The sequence below is a fragment of the Sabethes cyaneus genome, chromosome 2 (assembly GCF_943734655.1).
Source record: "Sabethes cyaneus chromosome 2, idSabCyanKW18_F2, whole genome shotgun sequence".
NCBI lineage: Eukaryota > Metazoa > Arthropoda > Insecta > Diptera > Culicidae > Sabethes > Sabethes cyaneus.
The window spans coordinates 49,797,867-49,819,343 of record NC_071354.1 but is presented as its reverse complement, the minus strand read 5'-3'; the positions used below and the strand labels follow the sequence as shown (position 1 = coordinate 49,819,343).

The 21,477-nt window shown below is 39.2% G+C and overlaps 2 protein-coding genes and 1 non-coding gene across 3 annotated transcripts; all 3 read left to right on the top strand.

Annotated features, from left to right (window-relative positions):
* Positions 1-744: 744 nt before the first annotated feature.
* LOC128735401 (ornithine decarboxylase 1-like) lies at positions 745-3,944 on the top strand (the record flags this gene model as incomplete). Its single annotated transcript, XM_053829886.1, has 3 exons — positions 745-758; positions 1,807-1,837; positions 2,724-3,944. Coding segments are annotated over 3 exons (1,266 nt in total), but the record flags the coding sequence as incomplete, so codon positions are not given.
* A 6,807-nt stretch (positions 3,945-10,751) lies between these two features.
* Positions 10,752-11,919, top strand: LOC128737402 (translation initiation factor IF-3). The gene is made up of 2 exons (XM_053832032.1): positions 10,752-11,093; positions 11,146-11,919. Exons 1-2 carry the CDS (start codon positions 10,786-10,788, stop codon positions 11,663-11,665), a joined length of 828 nt encoding a protein of 275 aa, XP_053688007.1. The 5' UTR covers positions 10,752-10,785; the 3' UTR covers positions 11,666-11,919.
* Positions 11,920-11,957: 38 nt separating this feature from the next.
* Trnav-aac (transfer RNA valine (anticodon AAC)) lies at positions 11,958-12,030 on the top strand. The gene has a single exon. It is a non-coding gene; the product is annotated as a tRNA-Val (tRNA).
* The last annotated feature ends 9,447 nt before the right edge of the window (positions 12,031-21,477 follow it).

Genomic DNA, 21,477 nt, shown 5'->3' with positions numbered 1-21,477 from the left:
TATGCTTTCGTGAATCATCTAAGGTTGAACTCCTCAGAAACTTGCAAAACTCAAGATTGTGACAAAGGTCATCCGAGATACACGATTTATGTACAACATAGTTTAATTGATGGCAATACGAAGTTTGTCGGGTCAGCTAGTATTTAATAAATTAGAAGGTTAGTTTAAATAGCATCGTTTGCCGATAACAGCTTGATGAAATAAAATCAAAAAGAAGAATGATATGCTGGTATCTCTCACTTAGTTTACCCCTTCGCTTATAATAAGGTAAAGCAATCAATGATCAGCTTACTTACTTACTTACTTACTTATGTGTCCATGTCCGCCGGTCCGGCAGAACAAAGGGATGAAATCAGAGATCTCCACTGCTGACGGTTACCCGCCATGGCTTTTACCTGTCGCCAGGACAGGTTCTCGTCTACAGCCCGGATGTCGTTGGCTAAGCTCCGTCTCCATGAGCCTCTGGGTCTGCCTCTTCTACGCTGTCCTTGTGGATTCCAGTCGAGTGCTGCTCTGCAAACCTCGTTCGCTCCTTTCCTCAAGGTGTGTCCGATCCACTTCCACCTACGCTCACGAATTTCTGTGGCTATCGGCCGTTGATGACACCGACGATGGAGTTCCTCATTGGATATCCAATTATCAGGCCACCAGGCACGAATAATATATCGCAGGCACCGGTTAATGAATACCTGCAGTTTTTGCGTTGCCTCCGCTGAGACGCACCACGTTTCGCAGGCAAACAGCAGTACGGATTTAACGTTTGAATTAAAGATTCGGGTTTTCGTACGTAGAGTGATCTGGTTTGAGCGCCAAATGTTTCGCAGACCTGCAAAGGCACCCCTGGCCTTCCTGATCCGTGTGGCTATATCAGTCTTGGTACCACCATCGGGCGTTGTTTGGCTACCAAGATATTGAAAGACGGCTACCTGCTCAACTTGTTGTCCCGCTACTGTAAAGTTGGTGGAATTGTCAGTGTTCACTACCATAGACTTAGTTTTCGCTACATTGACTGTGAGACCTGCTGCCTGGGAGCTCTCGGAGAGGTCGTCTAACTTGCTCTGCATATCGTTTCGGCGTTGTGCGAACAAGACAATGTCGTCGGCTAGGTCGAGGTCATTTAGCTGCTCCATCGTTAGAGGATTCCAAGGCAATCCTCGATTTGGTCTACTGTCAATTGCTCCAACTAATATCTCATCCATAACGATGAGAAACAGAAGCGGTGATAAAATGCAGCCCTGTCTCACGCCAGCAGTAACCCTTATGGGGTCGGACAAGACGCCGTCGTGCAAAACCTTGCACGAGAACGCCTCGTACTGAGCCTCGATGAGATGGACTAGCTTATCTGGAACTCCTCTACGCCTAAGTGCGCCCCAGATGTTTTCGTGATTGAGTCGGTCGAACGCCTTTTCGAAGTCAACGAACACCAGCAGAAGAGAGTCCTGGAATTCGTTGATCTGCTCCAATATAATGCGGAGCGTTGTGATATGGTCTACACATGGTCGGCCAGCACGGAATCTAGCTTGGTGATCAATGATCAGCTTAGACTGCTTAAAATAGGTTCCCTACCATAATATTTGTTGTAGGTAATAGATTTTTCGACACGTAAATTTATTTGATGTGAACTGTGTGCGCGTGGTAAACTAATAATTATGTAGGCATTTGAGCTTTTGTATTTTTCAGTTGTAATTCCTGCATTGATATCAGAGAATCGTGAGCGGCGGCGTATCGAAAGGCGTAAATTTTAAAACGTTTATTGCAAGCGACAGCCTCAAAATCTATTGTTTAGCGTGCTTCATCACCTAACAGATCTTTGCGAAATCTTTCAAACATAATCGCTGTATGTTTCAAATGCTCAGTCGCGCTTCGCTACGGCATCACAATTTAGTGATAAGATAAAGAAAGTGATAAGTTACATTCAATCAGCTTCTACTTGCACAGTTTCTGATGAAATCATTCGGATCATTTCAACAACTTTGTCCTAAAAAAGATTGAACATTAAAGATTGAAATATGTATTTCCTTAAATCTACTAGTTTTATTTATCACCATGAAACCACACCTTCACCGTGGATTGGGGATTTTATTCGAAACATTTCCGACCAGCAGACTTACATACCTTCATCCAATCTATTTTTAATGGAAAAATGTGGTTTTACGCGTGACTTCTCTCCATCCATCGTTAACGAATAGAAATATTTAAGTGCAATTGTAATTCACCAATTAGTGCATGTTTATGAAAACGTTAATTGTTGTTCCTCATCATGTGTTGCTGTCCGGTACAAATCTGTAGTCTGCTTCATAATTGCTTAATTACCTGTGCGCTCAATCTGACGATCATGCGTTCAGCTGATTGCCCGTAGAACATATTCTATGAGCAAAAATCACTGTATGCGAAAGGGAGAGTTTGCGGTAGCGTGGGAATTCCTGGACCGTCACTTTTTTACTTCATTTTACCGGTAATGCAGTAGATGCTGTCTATGGATAAGCTGTCAACAAGCTGCTCGGATATTTTCCGAGTGTTATGAAAGCTGTTAACACGGGACGATCATTTCGCAAAGTGTGCATCGTTCATTCATAAGTAGATCGGATTTTTCCCTTAATGGAAAAAATGTGGAGCTGTTTGTTATATAAAGATCTCCGCCTAAGTTCAAGGGCTTAGTTGTTTTGATCGGTTCATCCGCTGTAGAACTCGGTATGCGTAAGATTCGGTACAATTTACTTGAGGACGGTTGGTCTGTGCAGGACGTGATCGATACGGTAGTTGCACGTGGTCCATTCGATGAACCAGTGCACATACTTGATCTTGATGATGTGGTTAGAAAACATCGCAAGTGGCGTCAGCAGTTGCCACGTGTGGAACCATTCTATGCGGTTAAGTGTAACGATGATCCGGCTATTCTCAGGACACTGGAGGCATTGGGTGCAGGTTTCGATTGTGCCTCAAAGGGGGAGATCGAGAAAGTTTTGAAACTAGGAGCTGATCCTGGCAAGATCATCTTTGCTCATACGGCGAAATCGATGGATTCTCTCGCATATGCCAAGCATTGTAATGTGAATCTAATGACGTTTGATGGGGAGATTGAGCTGGAGAAGATCAAACAAATGCATGCAGAATCTTTGTTAGTTTTGCGAATTCGATATGATTCTCCGGATGCTCAAATATCGCTGGGAAAGAAATTCGGTTGTGATCCAGAAAGAGAAGCACCGGAATTGTTGAGATACGCAAAATCGCTTGGATTATATGTAGTTGGCATCAGTTTTCATATTGGCTCCGGAAACAACGATAGTGACTGCTTCTATGGTGCTATAAAGTGTGCTCGAAAACTATTCGATTTCGCTAACAGCATTGGTCAAGAACTTCGTTTGCTGGATATTGGAGGAGGCTTCCCTGGGGAACACGATAAACCCATTGACACATATGCGAAAACAATCAACTTAGCCCTTCAACGCTTTTTTCCTGTTAAGTCAAATGTTCGAGTGATTGCAGAACCGGGCCGATATTACGTAGCATCAGCTGTTACATTGGTTACTAATGTTCAATCGAAAAGGATCATCCGAAACTCTCAGGGCACTATCACGAATTTTATGTATTACCTGAACGATGGAGTATTTGGATCGTTCGATTGGCTGAACCCACGACAGACACCGCCGGTGATCATTCCTGGGAATAAACAGCTTGTCAGGTCACAAATCGATCGCTTTTCTTCGACCCTCTGGGGTCCAACGTGCGATTCGACAGATATTATCTGTTCGGGAATGATGTTGGAGGAACTACAAATAGGAGATTTCCTTGTTTTTGATGACATGGGAGCTTACGGCATGACGCTGGCGACCAACTTCAATGGTTTTGCCAAGCCTCGAGTTTTTGTGTATATCAGCAGGACAACCTGGAAACAGCTGAAACTGGAGAAGCAAACCAGCGGATTGAAACGATGTGCACAATAGCTTTAGCGTAATATTTTTTTATGGATACTAGTTAATGAGTACTCGCGTCCAGTAACTGGAGCGATCGATTGTTCTCGTGTGAAGCTTTTGTTGGTGCAACAGTTAAATATCTGGAGTAACATGTGAAAAGAGCCAATAAACCAAATGCAAACAAAACAAGCGAAAGTTCGTTTTCCTTTGCTAGTCCAGTAAAACAAATACATTTTACTTCGTTTGATTAAATTTGGTTTATTAGCCCTTTTAAAATGTTGATCGACATGTACAGTAGGAACGTTAGGATAAATGTAAATTCATCTTAAATTGAAGCAACCGAGTGATAATTGGCTAATGTGTTCTGTATTACGTAAACAAATAACGTTGCAAACCGACAGTTAAGTGATGATGAATTAAACGAAGATTTTAAACTCAAAAATCAAAATGTTTACTATTTTTGATAGGTTTTCGTGCGCGATGACATGCTAGCCTAGGGTTTATTCCTAATTCCCGTCGTAGTAAAGCCATAGTAAAGTAAAGCCATCTTAATTTTCATCGTTTGTTGGATGGATTTAATGAATACTCCAAAAGTTCTTGTACTGATTTGACTCAAACACACTAACCTTCCGATCCGTGAACTTTGAAATCACTGAAAAGCGATTATTAAAGCATATTATTGAAATTACGCAACTGACTTTATTTCTTAAATTCGTCGTACCGTTTTAAAATTCGTCCATCAAAATTTTTCATCGTCCCAACTAAAAATCATAACAATGTTTACGAAGCTGACGCGCATGTATTTGTGTAGGACGGCATGACAAATGTTATTCTGCAATATTTCTGCAGGTCAGGCAAGTTTTCCTGGCTGTAGAATTACGGCAATGCCTTGCGTGAGTTAGTTGCATTTATGAATGACGGAAATTAAAACGTTTAGTCGGCATTTTCTTCTTCATCGCACGAAAAAACGTAGCAAATTTGGCTGGTAGGTCTTCTTTAATGATAAAAAGCATTTAAATAGATCTCAGCTCACTTTGATTGTTCGCGTATGATAGACAACAAACTAAAATATTACGGAATAACTAGTTTTGCATTGTGTGTCATAGAAATGCTGATATTTTTAATAATTTGTGTTGGATAGGACGGGAATAGGCAATTACGACGAAGCAGCAACATACCCTATTTCTTTTCCGCATCGGATGGTAGCGATATACATGAAATCGCGAACCCTTATTTATTGCTATCCAGCTTTTGACGAGCTAGCATGGCAGACATTGAATGCATACAACCAGAGAGTTTCTCAGCGAAGCTTGTATAGGTGGTTTTTGCAAGCTGCAAATGTGATTGAAAATTTGTTTTGTCACCAATGTACGGATTAATTGCTCCTTCCGCTATCGTGGAATAGGGATGGTTAGATTATTTTGATTCATTTGACAATACCGGCTCGGCTAAGACACCACTGTCAAATGAATCGAGATGATTGAACCATCTCTGATCGTGACTATCAGCACATTCTTAAAGTATCCATTTGACCTGTCCGCTTGGGGTTATAATAATTCTCGGATACTTTTTCAGAAGCACGTATGTAAACAAACCAAGTGATCTCTTCAAGTTAATCTCCTTATTACCACTCGGTTTGTTTACGTTTGCAGATAGGGTAAGGAATGAGTTAAGCAGTGTCACCTGTTTTATTCAGTTGAAAATAAATGAGCCAAAAATGCACTTATTTATTCATATTTTCAAAATCTTTTGATAAGGACATCATCATGAATCACTTAACCATAATTTTAATTTTCACAAACACAATTTATTATGTTGCCGACAGCAAATATGATGAATTAAAAATGGTTGTCCAAAAACGTACATTTTTCAGCTGCTGAATAATAGTTCAGCTCAATAATAGTGTCTTCCAGTAGTAACAGCTTGAAGAACTAAAAGTAGCAAGAAGATTGGTATGCTGATATCCCCCACTTAGTCGATCCATCGCTTGTAATAAGGTAAAACAATCAGTGACCAAACTGCTTAAAACCGGTTCTTTACCCTACGTCCTTTTGAAATAATCGTTCGCAGTTGCAAACTGTTTTTGACCAGATTTTAGCTCTTCTTCAACTTATAATTTGTAAGAATAAGGTATCCAATTTTTTGAAAATAACCAAGGAGTTGATGATTTTATAGTGCTTAGGTATATGGCACTCGGTGCCAAACGGTAAGTCATTGGATTGTTAGATTATGACTTATTATAGTAATTATAGCAATACTATATTATATTAATATTAATTTGAATCTGCACCCCATGAGAGGAGCAACGGGAATGCTTTGTCGCAGATTCACAAAAGAAGGCATTAACGGGGCTTTCGAGCCATGGGCGTTATTCCTAGTACTGGCACTGGTAAGTTCCTATTTGATGACTCGGTGGCTACACAGCGCACAGCTTTTCTGACATAGACTTGGTTTTACTCATCTTAAGCCTGACCAGACGTCCCGGATTGTGCGGGACTGTCCCGGATTTGGATGGCTTGTCCCTGATTACCAAGCGTCCCGCATTGATAATTTTTTTAATCGTGCCAGTTGAATGTTGAAACGATCAGAGGAATGGTTTCCTACTTATGAATTATTGTTGAAACAAGTGCATTCAACTGAAAAATTTATGCATATTTTGTATTAATTTACCTCAAAATAACTTTGTTATACCGTGGACCGCCGTTTATTTGAACGATTGCTCAGCAAACTAACGGAGTTTGTTTTTAATTTGAATAAATGGCGACCTTAAATATGCTGCACTTATATGTATTGCCGGCCCTGTTATCTGATTAACTGTTATTTGATTTGATTGGATAAGTCATTCAATATGTCCTGCCGTCGGTCGTCGTCCTCAGCATAACGTCGAGGTGGTTCGTGCTGTTTTAATATACAATTTGATCTTGAGTCTCTCGTCGCCAGTTTCCCAGGCGTCTTAAAAGTCTCAAACTGCTTTCGACCTGGTCGAGCCTTCTGGCACGTATGTCCACCTGTCGATGTCCCCACGTATGGCATGCTCGTAGAAGACGTGTCCGGCTAATCGTAGCCTACCGACTTTCGTCAAATGTACGAACAATCCTTATCCTTAAGCAATAACTCATCATTTAAAGGCATCCGCCACTCTCCGCTTTCACTTTGTACTCCACCAAATATTGTCCGCAGCACATGCCTCAAACACGGTAAGGGTGCGTATGCGTATGTCCTCCATGAGCAGCATCACAGTTTTAAGTTCATGAAGAACTACTGGTCTAATAAAGGTTTTGTACATTGTCAGCTTCGTACGGCGGCATATGCTTCTTGATCGTAGCTTTTTGCAAAGAGCAAAATAAGCCGGCTTTTCCGCGTGCATGTGGTGCTGGATCTTTTGAATAGTGTTGTTGTCCGCGGTCACAAGTTATCCCAACTATAGGGCTTTTGCTACACACACTCCGAAACTATTCTGAAACTATTTATCCATTCAAAACAATTAATGTTTAAATCAACCAAGAAATGTATCCTGATATACATATTAACATTTAGCAACTAATATTTTAGCGAGTTAGTCTTAAATCGGCGACCCAAAAATACGGCTTTCGGACGCAGGATGCCGCATAGCCCAAGTTCAAAATAACTGAATGTAGCATTGATTTTAGTATAATTTATTGTTTTCTTGTCCGAATGTAATCGCTGGCTATTGATATTTGTTCAGTTTTAACCGGCTAACATAGTTAATAGTTACATTTTTGATCATTTCTACCGCGTTTTAGCTTGTTTGTTGAAAATAGATTTGTTATTTAGTAAACAGATATATTACCTTGCTATACATATAACGCAAACAGTAATTTCTGTTTTAAATTAAGAAATTAAATTATATAAAAAATCTCGCCCTTCCCAGCCCGTATAGTTTATATGGAGCTGTCACTTTTGCCTGCCCAACAGCTCTCCAATACATATGCACTCTGCAAACACCCTATGCGAACTCACTAACTCACTACCACTTCTAGTTCGACGCCATACCGGGCTACCGTCCATGGGAGTCGCGAACTTGTCAGTTTGAGCCTTATCTTTTCATGTATTTGCCCTTCGATGCATTTATTTTTAACCTAAAATCCTTGTTTTCAGTCCAGGGTAGATTGCCTTTGCCGTCCCGCGTTCGTCCAAAAAAAATCTGGTCACTTACTTAAGGTGAAATTAGTCGTCATCGATTCTGCCAATTTCAAAAGTAGTTTTTTTTTTGTTTTAAACAAAAGTTCTGTTCATGAAAATATATTCGCTATGTTCAGATTGGCAAGAAGAATGCAGTATTAACATTTTTATAAACAGAGCCCCGTTTTTGGGACCAAAAACTGCTCCGAAATTGCATACAGAGCATACAGAGATACATACATACAGAGCATACAGAGATAGAACAATCTGCTTCTCACAACGACCAAGACCTTTCGTTTTCTGTTCAAACGTTTGCTCTCCCTCCGAATGATGCTTTATAAAAAATCTCACTGGCAGCCTTCCATGATACAGAGAGAGCTTTTGACAACGCTTCTCGTAGATCAATGCAAGATGCTATGAGAAAACAAGGGATTGATATCAGTACAACAAATTGGATAAAGGAAACGCTGGTAAATCGCGAAATCACTTCCTCGTTAGGAAATACAACTTAATCGATGAAAACAACCATAGGCGGTACTCAAAAAGGAGTTTTTTCTCCGCTATTATGGCCTCTCTCCATCAAGTGATACAGTTAGAAGCAAGAAAACTGCATTTCCATTAAGCAGCAGCGAATCCATGCTGGAGGGGAATTCAACAGGACATCTTTCGATCTCGAACGAACCGCCCAATTAACGAACCGTCCATTAGCGAATCATTGCTGTAGAAGATTGGGTGAGAATGACGCCAAATTTCGATATTCCCTACAAAATCATCAAACCAAAATACAAAATCACGTGGGAGCAGTTGGTTTTATTGGGTCCAGTACTTTTTTGCGTCCCAGCAAGGGTCCTGAAAATGGAATACAAAAAGTGGTAAATCAATGCTACAAAGGAAAATTTGCTTGCCGTACCTGGACTACGTCAATCAAAGAAATTTATTATACCTAGTTCATCAATGCTGATGGTAAGAAAAGTCTGGAGCTGCTTAGCTTAACCCATTAAGTCCCACACTTTTTCTAGCAGAGATAAAAAGCTGAAGCTTTCAGGACAGTTTTGTTTTAGATCAACTAAGAAAAAACCGCAGAGATGTATTTTTAGGTACTTTTGTCCCTATGTCTCACAGCGGTAGGCTAAAAAATGCAAACGCAGTGACTTACAGGGGGTGGGCGGGTGCTATGCAGCTTTTACATGTAGCTTTATCATTCCGGCGAGGTTAGAACATTTGATTAGAGTCCAGAAATACTGTCATTGACGGTTCCGCCTTCACTGATTTTGCCTTTGACATCCGAGGACTAAATTACTAGTTTGAGCTGACTGCAAATTAGCAAGACCTGTTATGTTTACACGGCTGTAATTCTGTTACGTGTAGCATCTAAACTTTGAGGAAAAACAGATCGATTAGATTTTTTCCCAATCTTTCTTTATTTCTTAGGGCTCAAGTTGATATCTTAAGCCTAGTCTTCTGTCCTTCTCTACAACCGAAGAAGAAAATGGGAGAAAATTGGTTAAGCAAAAAAGAACTAAGCATAATGACACGATTACACAGGACGACAAGGGGCGCAGTCACCAAGATGGTTAGACCAGGTGTAGCGAGATCTGGAGAAGAGCACGTGGTGTCCAAAGAATTGGACAGCGGTTGCCCATAACCGAGTAAATTGGAGACACTAGGTTCAGGCTTTGACTTAGGACGGCAAGCTAACTAAGCAAGTAAGTAAACTTACAGGACACTGCCCGAGCAAATCTCGCCTAATTTTTGTATAGGTCATAACTGCAAATGAGATTTTCTTCATGTCTTCTCTCTTACGTTTATCACAGCTGCATACAAGCATTTCAATCCAATTTTTCTTAACGGTTAGCTAGTTTATGACGCCAGCTACCATTTCATGCGAAAAAGATGCGTTCAAATATTTTTGCATCGTAGTGATAGGTATATAAGAGAGGAGTCACAAAGTTATTCGACATAAAACAACTTTCACCTCAAGAAGACAGTTGTTCATGAAAAAAAAATCATTAGAAAAAGGCTTCAACATGACTGATTCGATCTTTGAAGCTGTCTTTAATGCTAATTGGATAGTATAACAAAACACTTCAAGTCTCCATGCGTTTTGAAGCAATCTACAACCGCAATTGAAATTAATGTATGAAAAACGTGAAAAATGTACAACCCTGAGATAGGACAGCTCTGTGGGCTTTGTGCTTATGCCTTTGCCGCCTTCTGCTATCGTTCGATCTTCACGCCCTTTACGCCTGAGGACTCTGCATCGTGGTGGCTGCGTACTGCTACATACAATCTATTACCACATTCAAATACTTTCTCAACCTGCTTGAGATGTCAGATTTCACAGCACGTTTCAGGGGTACCAAACGCGCTGAATTGTTAGCAAAGTGCAGATTTTTAAAATTACTGCTTTGCAATTATCCAGATTTGCTGCACTTATAAATTACGGTAACGGTTTGTTAATTTTGTTCAGATATGCTTTGTTCAAATGTGTGTAAAATTTTACCAGTTGTTTCCCAAGAACGAGACATTACATCTCTTTCGCCACAATAATTTTCGGAGTTGGTTAATAACAGTTCGATAATTTCTGGCATCCCTGGCTCTGTTACCTTCAGTGAAAGTGAGTTGTAAAGGTTGTAAATAAAGTTGCGACATTCTTTTGCGTTTCAGAGAACACTGTAATATATATTAATTTATTTTGTTTTAGAAAAGGCTCGACAATTTGATTACCATGAACATATTGGGAAGGTTTGTTCGCAATGCTGTACAGATCCGACCAACGCTTGTTGGCTCCATAAGTTCCTCCCATTTGCCGGCAAATTATACGCAGTATTCAACTAAGCCACCTCCGACTGGAGCACCAGCTGGAACTACGGGGAAAGCTAAAAAGCCAACATCACCAAAAGTTACCCTTGTCGGTACTGATCAATCTGTGTCGATAGTGTCCCTAGAGGAGGCTGAGAAGCTTTCCAAAAGAAGGGACCTCAAGCTGGTAAAGATGGTGGATTTGGAGCTGAAGACACAGAGACCAGTTTATAAGTATGTTTCGAAATGATTGAACTTGAAGAGGTTTATCATGCTCTTCTTTTAGGCTGATGACTAGTGCAGAATATTTGACAGAGGATCTAAAGCGTCGGGAGGAGAAAAAGCGCAACAAACAAGAAGCGACTATCAAAGGCGATAAATTGCTTTCAATCAGTGGACGTATTTCGGATCACGACTTAAACTCAAAGATTCAGAATGTAATTAAATGGCTCAAAAAAAGTTACGAGGTTCGAATAGTCATCTCGGCGGATGGTGAAAAAGCCAAACAAGAAACGATCGCTGCTCGCATAGAACAGAGTACCAAGGAGGTGGGAAATGTTGCCCAAAAACGTGTAAGGGATAATAGTTTGAGATTTCAAATTCTACCTGCTAGTGTTGCAAACAGCAAAAGCAACGCTGGTAACAGTGACAACAGTGGTAACAACCCTAGCAGCAGTGGCGATAATGCGAGTGAAAAAGATCCTAAAATAAAGCCCGTAAAGTCTTCCCAGAAGCAGGACATGTTGGATGCTACGCAAAATACGCAGTCTGTTAGAGCGTTCCACACGGAGCGGATGTTGGCGTGACAATTAAAACCCCAGAACGATGAACTGCCACATGCGAGCCGCGAGCGGACGAAAGCGTTGAAGCCGGTAGCTTTTATTGGGACTCTTCTGCTGATTAAATATGCTATTTGGTCGTACATTTTGCGGGACTCGTCGCGTAAGAGATGACCGCTTAGGGCTAGTATACCTATTTTGCTTTAAAATGGCTTTGTTGAAATTTTCGTGAGTTTAAAAATGCAAGTCGAATTTTAGTTGATTTATTGATGCAAATAGATATAAACCAATAGTGAATTTATTCCAGTGGTGTATAAGCGTTTCCGTGGTGTAGTGGTTATCACATCCGCCTAACACGCGGAAGGCCCCCGGTTCGATCCCGGGCGGAAACAGCTAGATTTTTTGCTTTTTTTTAAATTCTTGACACGAATTGTTTCGTTGCTCAAGTGTTTTTTAAATAAATTGTAATTAAATTGCTTCGTTTTACAGATTTTACAGTATTGCAATTTAAAATTGCATAAAGATTTTGCTAAAGGTTAAAATTCGAGCAGTTTCAACAATTGGCTGCGTTCTTGACAAAAAATATGGAAAAAGGCTTGTTCCATAAAACAAGCTATTCTCATCACTTTGAAAAACATATATTTTTAGCTAGTTATGTCGTTCATTCGGTCATTAGTTCTGCGACTGTAAATCGAGCGAAATAAAAGTGTCTTTCTACAGTACTAATGACACTAATTCTTAAAATTCAAAAGATTTAGCTTTGTTTCAACTGGGAGTTTTCGCTATTATTGCAAGCAGAAGAGCGGCAGTAGACACGTGATACGGGATGTGACGATGGAGAACTCCAGGAAGATTAATTGCAACTTTATCAAGAGGAAAGAAGATTGAGAGCGGAAATTAAAAGTTTGTTTCTTTCTTCTGATTTGTTTTCGTTCAATGGTCTTTTTGTAAGTTAGGGTGGCTTATTAGAATGAGATACTTTTATTTAACCTGCGAAAAAAAGAGGAAAGTGGTGGAATTTGGCAAATACTGGCGTTTTATTATATGTAGGACTGGTAAATGGAAATCATCAATCGATGTATAGTTAGATGAGTAAAATGCCTAGTTATATTGTGATATGACAGCTGTAAACTTTACAAACTGTTAAAGACCAAAACTTGATGTTAAAATTTTGTAAGATGTAAGCTACAAATCCCAGTGTAGTGAGATTTCGTTTCTCTCTGCTTCAGTCGACTGATTTTTGCTTCAAAAAATGTGAGTTATGTGGGGTTGTGCTATCTGAAAATTGTTCACAATATCGTACTTCAAGCGAAATTTTCGAAATACCTACTATACCGGGTTGAAACTGTCGGTTCTGATTGTTGTGGGTGCATAAAATCATCAAACCCTTACTTGAACCCCGAACAAAAAGCTGCTGCATGCCGAGGCAGTTGTGCTTGTGTTACTTGCACTTTTTTTTATTGTGAATGGGCTCGTACCCGGTACGACGATGAGACGCATTAAAATTCCATGCATGGCAGATTTTTTTCATATATTTTCAACAACCAATTATTCTGTTTGCATAGTCAAATTTTAATGGCAACATACTGCCATAATTGCACGATATCCCATCAGAATATTAAATTAAATATTAAACTATTTCCAGCATTAGGGATGGAAACGTGTGCGTGCATGCAAAACTTTTAATGTTGAAGCATTTATTCATTTTGTATAATATCAATCGAAGTGAATCGAATCGAATGTGGTTGCGAATGCTATTTGTAGCGAGCTTTCAAGCATATTTGATGTGCGTACATTTATCTGGCATCACACAAGCTTGTCGATTGTAATTTTGCGCCAAGTTCTATCCGCAAATAATTGGGGTAAAAAGTTTGCGAGGTATTTTAATATACGATCACGCTCTTGTCCGCGAGAATAGGGAGTTGAGAAAATAACACCACAATTGCTGCGATGCTTGAATGAGCAAATTTTATTATTTTTGCAAATGCAAACACACGTTGTGGAGCAGGCAGTTTGATATCCGCCGTTATTGGTTCGAAAATTATTGCTTTACTACGCTTAATCGGCTGCGAAGCATTTTGTTGTCGTCAGCAGTATAGATATTTATTTTATACGAACCAAACAATTGCAAATTGTGTTGCAAAATTGTTGTTCTAGTAACCAGGAGTTGTTGGAGTGTCAATCAATTCCCAAATCAAACGAGCAATTAGCGTTAGAAATGTATGAAAAAATGAGGAAGTTTTATGATAAAATAAGTTTAATTGCTGGACATAGCGAACAATACTAACGATGCTTATTGCAGTTTTTCAAAGCTTTATAAGTTGAACCATTTTTAAGGAGTTCCGTCTCTAATTCCACCAGTGGGTAAGGTTGATATTGTTCAATGGTATCGCGCCTAAGCCCGTTTAAATGAGTGCAAATTCACGTAAACGTTTACAAGGAAAGTGCGATAGATGACAATTACACGCGTTCGCACGCAAATGAAACGTGTAGATCGAAGTCACGATCATTCCGCTAATAATCCGCTAATTTGATTCCGCTGTCGTAATATAATTATTCAGTTCATACCTACTACAGTACTACTGCATTTCTCCCACACTTCGGATACCTTTCAGTCATCCTCCTTTCACTAAGGATATTAGTTTAGTCAGCTGATGCTAATATAGCTGGTAAATTCCATATTCCATACAGGCTTGCGGCTTGTGCCCAAATTATTCGTGACTAATTTGCACGCATTTGTCATCGTCACTATTGTCACAGCAGAGCGTGCAGCCATATAATCTAAATGTCAACCCGAATCGAGCCTTGCTTTTGTCTCTAGCTACTGTGGTGGACATCTGCAAGCTATCTTCAATATTATATGATAGGATTAAAGCTTAGTTGCTTTGCACTGTGATGCTAGTGAACATTCATATATTAGGCATGTACAAACATGTATTGCAATATCCTTTCCACCTTTCGAACATTACTCTAATAGTTCTAAGTTATGTTGAAAATTACGTTACAAGTGTTCTTCAAACGGTTGTTTGTGGTACGGTATTTGTGTAATTTTGAAGGATTTTTTTGCGATTTTTCTCCAATTCAGTTAACGTCATTGAATGTACGACAAAAAGCAAATCATTCTACCGACTAGGCATGTGGTTAAAATGTAAAACATTAACCTCAAGCTAACTGATCTATCCATTCTTAATGAAAACCAAATCTTCATGGAACTGAACTGAACTGAAGTTACTGAAAAAAGCCGGAATTCCTAGTGGTTGAGATAATTGTAAAGCTATCCGCATGATAAATGTCCTTGTTGTTTCAGCTTGTCCGCACACGCCATTGTTTGCTGGGTGCTTTACCGGACGAAACTAATTAATTGCGTCAATGGAGATGGCTAGAAAGATTAATGAGAAGATTTAACCTGTTTCTCTAGTTTTAAACAGGGGTTGACTATTACGGCAGACAGTTCAAAGTCTTTGCAAAAGGATGTTATATGGATGGGCTCCGTACTAGTTGCGCACCGAGTTAGGAACATAAAAAATATCACCATATATTTGCTTTACTCAAATAAAAAATGATCGTTGATTATTATAGAATAAATTTTGTAATAACCAAAATAAACAACACTAATTTTAAATTTTGCACTTCTTAATTCTTATTTAAAGCTAGTTTATGACCGTACATTAATGCAACTATGCAGAGCATTAACTAGTTTCATACCGTATTCCATGAATGGTAATATAACTTACAGAGACACAATTTGTCCTCTATTAGAATATATTCCCACCACTAGACAAAGCCTGGATTCGGCTTGACATTTCGATTATGTATGCGCACGCTGGTGCGACAATAATGGTTGCCATTGATAAATGCGTGCAAATGAGTCACGAATAATTTGGGGCTCCGGCCACAAGTCTGCGTGGAATATTTCAGCGCAATTTTACCACCCATATTAGCAGCGGCTGATTGGACTAAGATCTCGCTGGTGAAAGGATGATAATTATTCAAACGGCTCCCAGGAGGCAGCTGCTCAGCAGCTGAGAAATGCGGTAGAAAACTGTTGTATGAATTGAATTATAATTCGCTACGAACTATTTGAACTAATTAGTACGGAAGGAAATAATTACAGCTTATGCTACGTAAAGTTTGCTATACCTGATAGCAAAAGTAAACGCGGAATATATTCGCGAGCGTGAATTTCATATCTAGTGTAAACAACACGGTCGTTGAAACCATTTTCTGCTTAAACTATATTCATTAAAAGCCTGATTGGCAGTGCTGTAAATGTATATCGCGAGGACTGCCATTTCCATCCACTTGAGTATGAGCCATTATCCCTGTTCTCTCATGGTATTAGCCGGTATACGAGCAACCACAAATCCAGACGTTTAATCTAGAAGACTTTTTTACTAAAAAACTTGAGTAAATCACCACTCAGTATACTTTGAAGATCGTAGATCACTACCGCCATCTATTGAGTTAGCTTCATTTCGGGAATTTTAGTTATTCTTCAGCATAAAACATAAGCAACTATAATTAACGCGCCGATAGGAACTTGCCTCTCATCGGTTGATTATCAACCTTTATCGATAATTGTTGTTAATTGGTGATAATTGTCGATAATTATCGGTATCATTTTTTATCGTCATTGCCTTCAGTAATTCCAGCTGGAGACTAGTAATTGATGCATCATCTACAATTTATTGCTTATTACTCGCAGAAAAATGGCGCGTATTTATAGACGTAAATCATGCACGTTTGAACGTCTGTAACTGTGGAGCAACCTTAGGGGGCACTTACACCCCCGCGTCCAATGCGTCCAGTATTTTGAATTATTGTGGTATGCCCCGTTTATTTCTTTTACTGTACGCTTCAAGCTTACCTATCACTTATTGAGGAAGTGATAGGTTGGTAGCTGGAGCGAAACAGGTGCCAATCAGGGATGACTTGGTTTATGAACCTTGTTACCCTGATCGGCGATGCAAACCAGATCTCCCTAGGCTCTAGTAGGCCCTTTTTAAGATACTCATCTTTGAAATATCATCTTGTACGAAACCGAGATTCCGAAGATGATACCTACTCGGACAATTCCCTGTCCCAAGACCGGTAAGCGTGCTGAATTCTTTCTTATTGAAACTTTTGAGTAACCCTAATACTCCACGTTATAAATTTTTGCTTCGGTTGTTTGAGCAATGTACGACCATTTAATTGGCCATGACGGTTCGGCTCTCCCATAGTTTCAGCTCACCCTTCAGCACACAGTCAGAGATTCGGCAGAGTGAATCTGGACCCGTGAATGGAGTGTTAGTGCCACATCCTCGTCTGTCGACTCACAACGAGTCGACGTGTTGGGGATAGACGATGAACAGGACTGAACCTCTGTTAGCGCATCGTTCAGGTCCTGTTCCTCCCTTACACTCATCTCCACCTCCTTCGTTTCCTTGTTTTTCGACAGAGAAAGGCTGCTCGGTAAGAAATGGTCCACTGCATTAGTCTGACCGGTTTAATACAGCAAGGCCAAATTACTGTGGAGGGCGCCCTGGTACTCCACAGGCTCCGTTGTGGCTGAGTATTTATAGAACCCCCTCCACCATTCATTCCTCGGCACGGGTCGCGTCACACCTTGGATTAGGGGTTTATCCATTCAGGTCTTTACGTAATAGCCATGGATAACAGCTATTAAAACCATCCTCTTTTTAGGGGTTTTGGACCCTCTGCTTTGGTTCTTAGTAGCCATACCTCCTACATGAACCGTCTTGCAGGCGGAGAGCTTACACTCAGCTTTCACCTGAGTGCCCCCTTCTCTGTCCGCATACGACCCTAGTTTCCACTGGTTGTCCGATTTCCACTAATGAACGTAGCCCGGATGGTACCACGAGGAGGTAGAGATAGGAGTTGCTGATTAAGAGGCTGTGGAACTTCCTGGTAGTTCTGGAGCATATTATTGAACCATTCACCATCCATTGTTCTGTGATACTTTATTAACAGTTGTTTAATTTCTCTATTTCTTTAGTCTAATTAAGTGCTAGTGGAGAAACAGTGCTTTTAATGTTTATCTAATAAAAATCCGCTAAATTTGTGGAATTTTGTGAAAATAGTTATAACATACAGTGGACCCCCGTTCGTTTGAACGATTCCTCATGCAAACTAACGGGGTTAGTTTTTAATTTGAACAACTGGTAACCCTAAATATGTCGGAGCTTGTGTGAACTGGCTGCCCTGCTCTTTGTTATTGTTTTGGTGGTTTGAATCAGTTGGCAGTTGCAAGCAGCGAATATTTCATTTTCCGATCGGATTTCTACCATAATCGTTGGGAAAACGCAATGTGAAACAGATTAAATATGCTAAATTAGTACAAACAAATCGTGTTTATGTGCATTGTCTGCATAAGCAAATGATGTCATATTGAGAATGACATTTGAACCATTTTTAATTTGCACGTCGAGCAAACCAACGGGGTTCAAATTAAAAAGTGTTCAGATTAAAAACGGTCAAACGAACGGGGGTCCACGGTACTAGTTGAGCCCGAATCTCACGATCCGGAAATACAATTCGGACTCGATTATCCGGGGATTCGGTTAACCTGGGATTCGATTATCCGGGTTTTCAGACTCGATTATCCGGATGAAAAAAAAAACTTATTTTTTAATAATTTATTTTGAACAGAAATGTCATAGTTTTCACGTTGGATAATGATTCTAGCATGACGATTCACTTCCCTAAAGGTATAAAATTCATTTTCTATTTATTTTTATCAGCGAGTAATGCATCAGATATGTAATGGTATCAATTTTTAGTTGTTAAATTGTAGAGTGGTATGATTTATAATTCATCATCATCATCACTAGGGTTGCCAAGTGGCCGGTTTTTGGCCGGCCCGACCGGTTTTTCACTTGCAAAGCCGGTGGCCGGTCAATCCGGTTTTCCGACGTATGAAGCTGGATTTGTACTTTTTGCCTGGTTTGTTAAATTTTCTGATAAATTTATTAGCAATCCTGAACATTGACCTAGCTATCGTCAATTATTTTGCATTATTTTGCATTATTTTGCATTTTGGTATTATTTTGCAGTGATAATACCTTGCTTCTGGCGGTAATATACATTAAATTGTCCACCAGCACCAGAAGCAGCTAGTTGTCACTCAAAAACTAGCTATCTTCAATAATTTACACGGGAAACTGTCAACCGACTCCCACTTTCTCTCTATTCCGGTTACATGCTACCGGCGACTGTAAGGCACATTACACATTACAGACAAATCCTCTAAAATGCTGCCACAACCCCCCCCCCATCGCATTTTTTGATGGCAGGACCGACCGGCCGGTTTTTGTAATTTTCAGACCATCATCATTATCAAAAGAATCATCATCATCAACCAAACCATCATCATCATCATCATCATCATCATCAGTGAAAGTTATCAAAAAAATTTCTAACTTTAGGGTAAATTATTCAATAATAGAAAACATTTGTGATACCTAAAAGTAAAAAAAACATGACATCCAAAAAAAATTATAGGGGAACTGTGGCTAAGACGAATAGGGTGGGTAAGACGGACAGGTGGTTGATTCTACCAGTTAAACATTAAAATTCGTAAATATTTTGATGGGCATCCAACCATCTTGCTATCTCATGATGTCTGAACGTTCCCATCATCATTTAGAACTTTTAAATTTTGATAAAGTACAGAAAAACTGAAAATTGGAAGTGATTCTGCATTTGGATGTAATTTTTTTGCCATCGAAAATAAGCTTTTTGAGTGGTTTAATTCTAAAATGTTAACTAATGTTTATTTGAGCGTCTTAGTAGAATACCTAACACGATAAAAAAGAAGAAAAGCAAAAGTTATTTATATTCTTTAATATTATTAAAGCCCGTTTCTAAAATGTTACCCATAACATGAAGTGTCTGCCACTGGTGGGAGGGGGGGGGGGGTACTGCCCCCTTCACTTTTGCACGCTACATCACCATATTTTACGTATTCAGTTTGTTAATGGTCAAAAATAATAATACGTTCTCAGTTGGGGCGATTTAGAATAGCTGTCCATCTTTCCCCCACACATTGTCCGTTTCACCCGTAGCAATAAAAAAGTTCACTTTTTCGGATACTCAAAATACACATTGAAAAACATTTTTTGGGAAATATTACACTAGCCGCTTTTGAAAACAATATATTGAACTGAAGAAAACTGTATTTAGGTTTTATAAAACATAAGCTCTCATCTGTATTATATTAGATGTTCTTTTTAACCTGTTCGTCTTACCCACAGCTCCCCTACCAAAAATAAAATTCATCAGAGAAAAAAATCGTAAGAAAGGAATTGTCTAACTTTAGGGGAGATTAATCAGTACTAGAAATAGATTTAGGACACCTACAAGTCAAAAAACATGACACAAAACCGATTAACCGGGCTGAAAATAAAAGTGAACACTCGGATAATCGAGTCCGAGCTGTATTTGTTTATTTAAAATTTTTCCGTCTGACAATAATGTCTTAATTACCGCTATCCGGGGTGACATTGTGCCACGGGGGTGAGATTGTGCCAAAAACCAAAAATGTTTATTTATGAAAATTCATTATATCTATGGAAACTGGTAACCTAAATTCAAAATGATGATGAACATAACATATTTATTCATAATTTAGAATGGAACACAGATAATATTAGCAAACTATTTAGCCTAAACAGGGTTTCAAATTTCGCGATAAAAAATACTCGGAAATAACGCTTGTAAAAAATATCCCGTATAAAGCAACTCAAACAAGAAATCGCATCAACTTGCTAATTTGAAGGTATATAAAGTAATCATTTACAATGTATTGAAAGGTTATTATGCGTTTGATAAGTTTTGATTACGAAAATCATATTTTTCCAAACTTTGTATTTTTCGAGGTTCACGGGAGAGAGCCAAGCTATAATGATCGATCCAATTTGTGGATTTTACATACACAACAAAAATACGTCGGTATACACCAGTACACTCACATTCTTTACTATTGAGCACAATATTTTGACAGATTAGATTGCATCATCCATTTTGGAGCAAACAGCGTTATAGGTTTGCTAAATTCAAACTAATTTTTATTTTTTCTTTGGAAATTTCAGATGCTTTGAATAATCACTCTAATATAAGACGAATATATTATACCGTGTATAAACTGCCAGTTTTTAGGCGGGGGGAGGGGGCGGGGTAGACCACATGTTCTGCGGCCGCGGGTTCTCGAACGAAGTAATGGTTACTTTTGTTAAATGATCAAATAGGTATGCCCCCTTAGGATACACCCCTTCATATATCTCCCACTTGTTAACCATAGAATCGCTACTGGCTATATAAAGGTTGTTCATCGACTACGAACTTATTTTTAGTTATTTCAGACCTCCCCGGGTTATTTTCGTTCATACTTTTTGTATGATGCGTTGTTTTGGGCCGACCCCCTGCCTGCCTCCAATAGTCCACTTAGTTCATGGACGGCCCCATATGAACTACTTTATACTGATATTTACGTGTATTGTTTATAAACATGCTAAAGTTCACTGTTTAGGTATTTACCTTAACTTTACGTTTTTGGCACAATGTCACCCCCTAGAAGGGGTGAGATTGTGTCAAAGTTCATGCACTTCCAGTAAAATTAGGTTTCATTGTAACTAAACCATCTTTACGGTAGTTGTTAATTGAACAATTTAGTATATATTGATAGGTTTTAAATCAACTTAGTTCCTAAATTGGGTGTATACTGAGTTAAAGAACAAAAACATATGCTTTTTTGGCACAATCTCGCCCCAGATGACGGTAATAAAATTAGCTATTATCACAGAGATCAGACATCCAAGCTAGAACAAATTTATCACGAT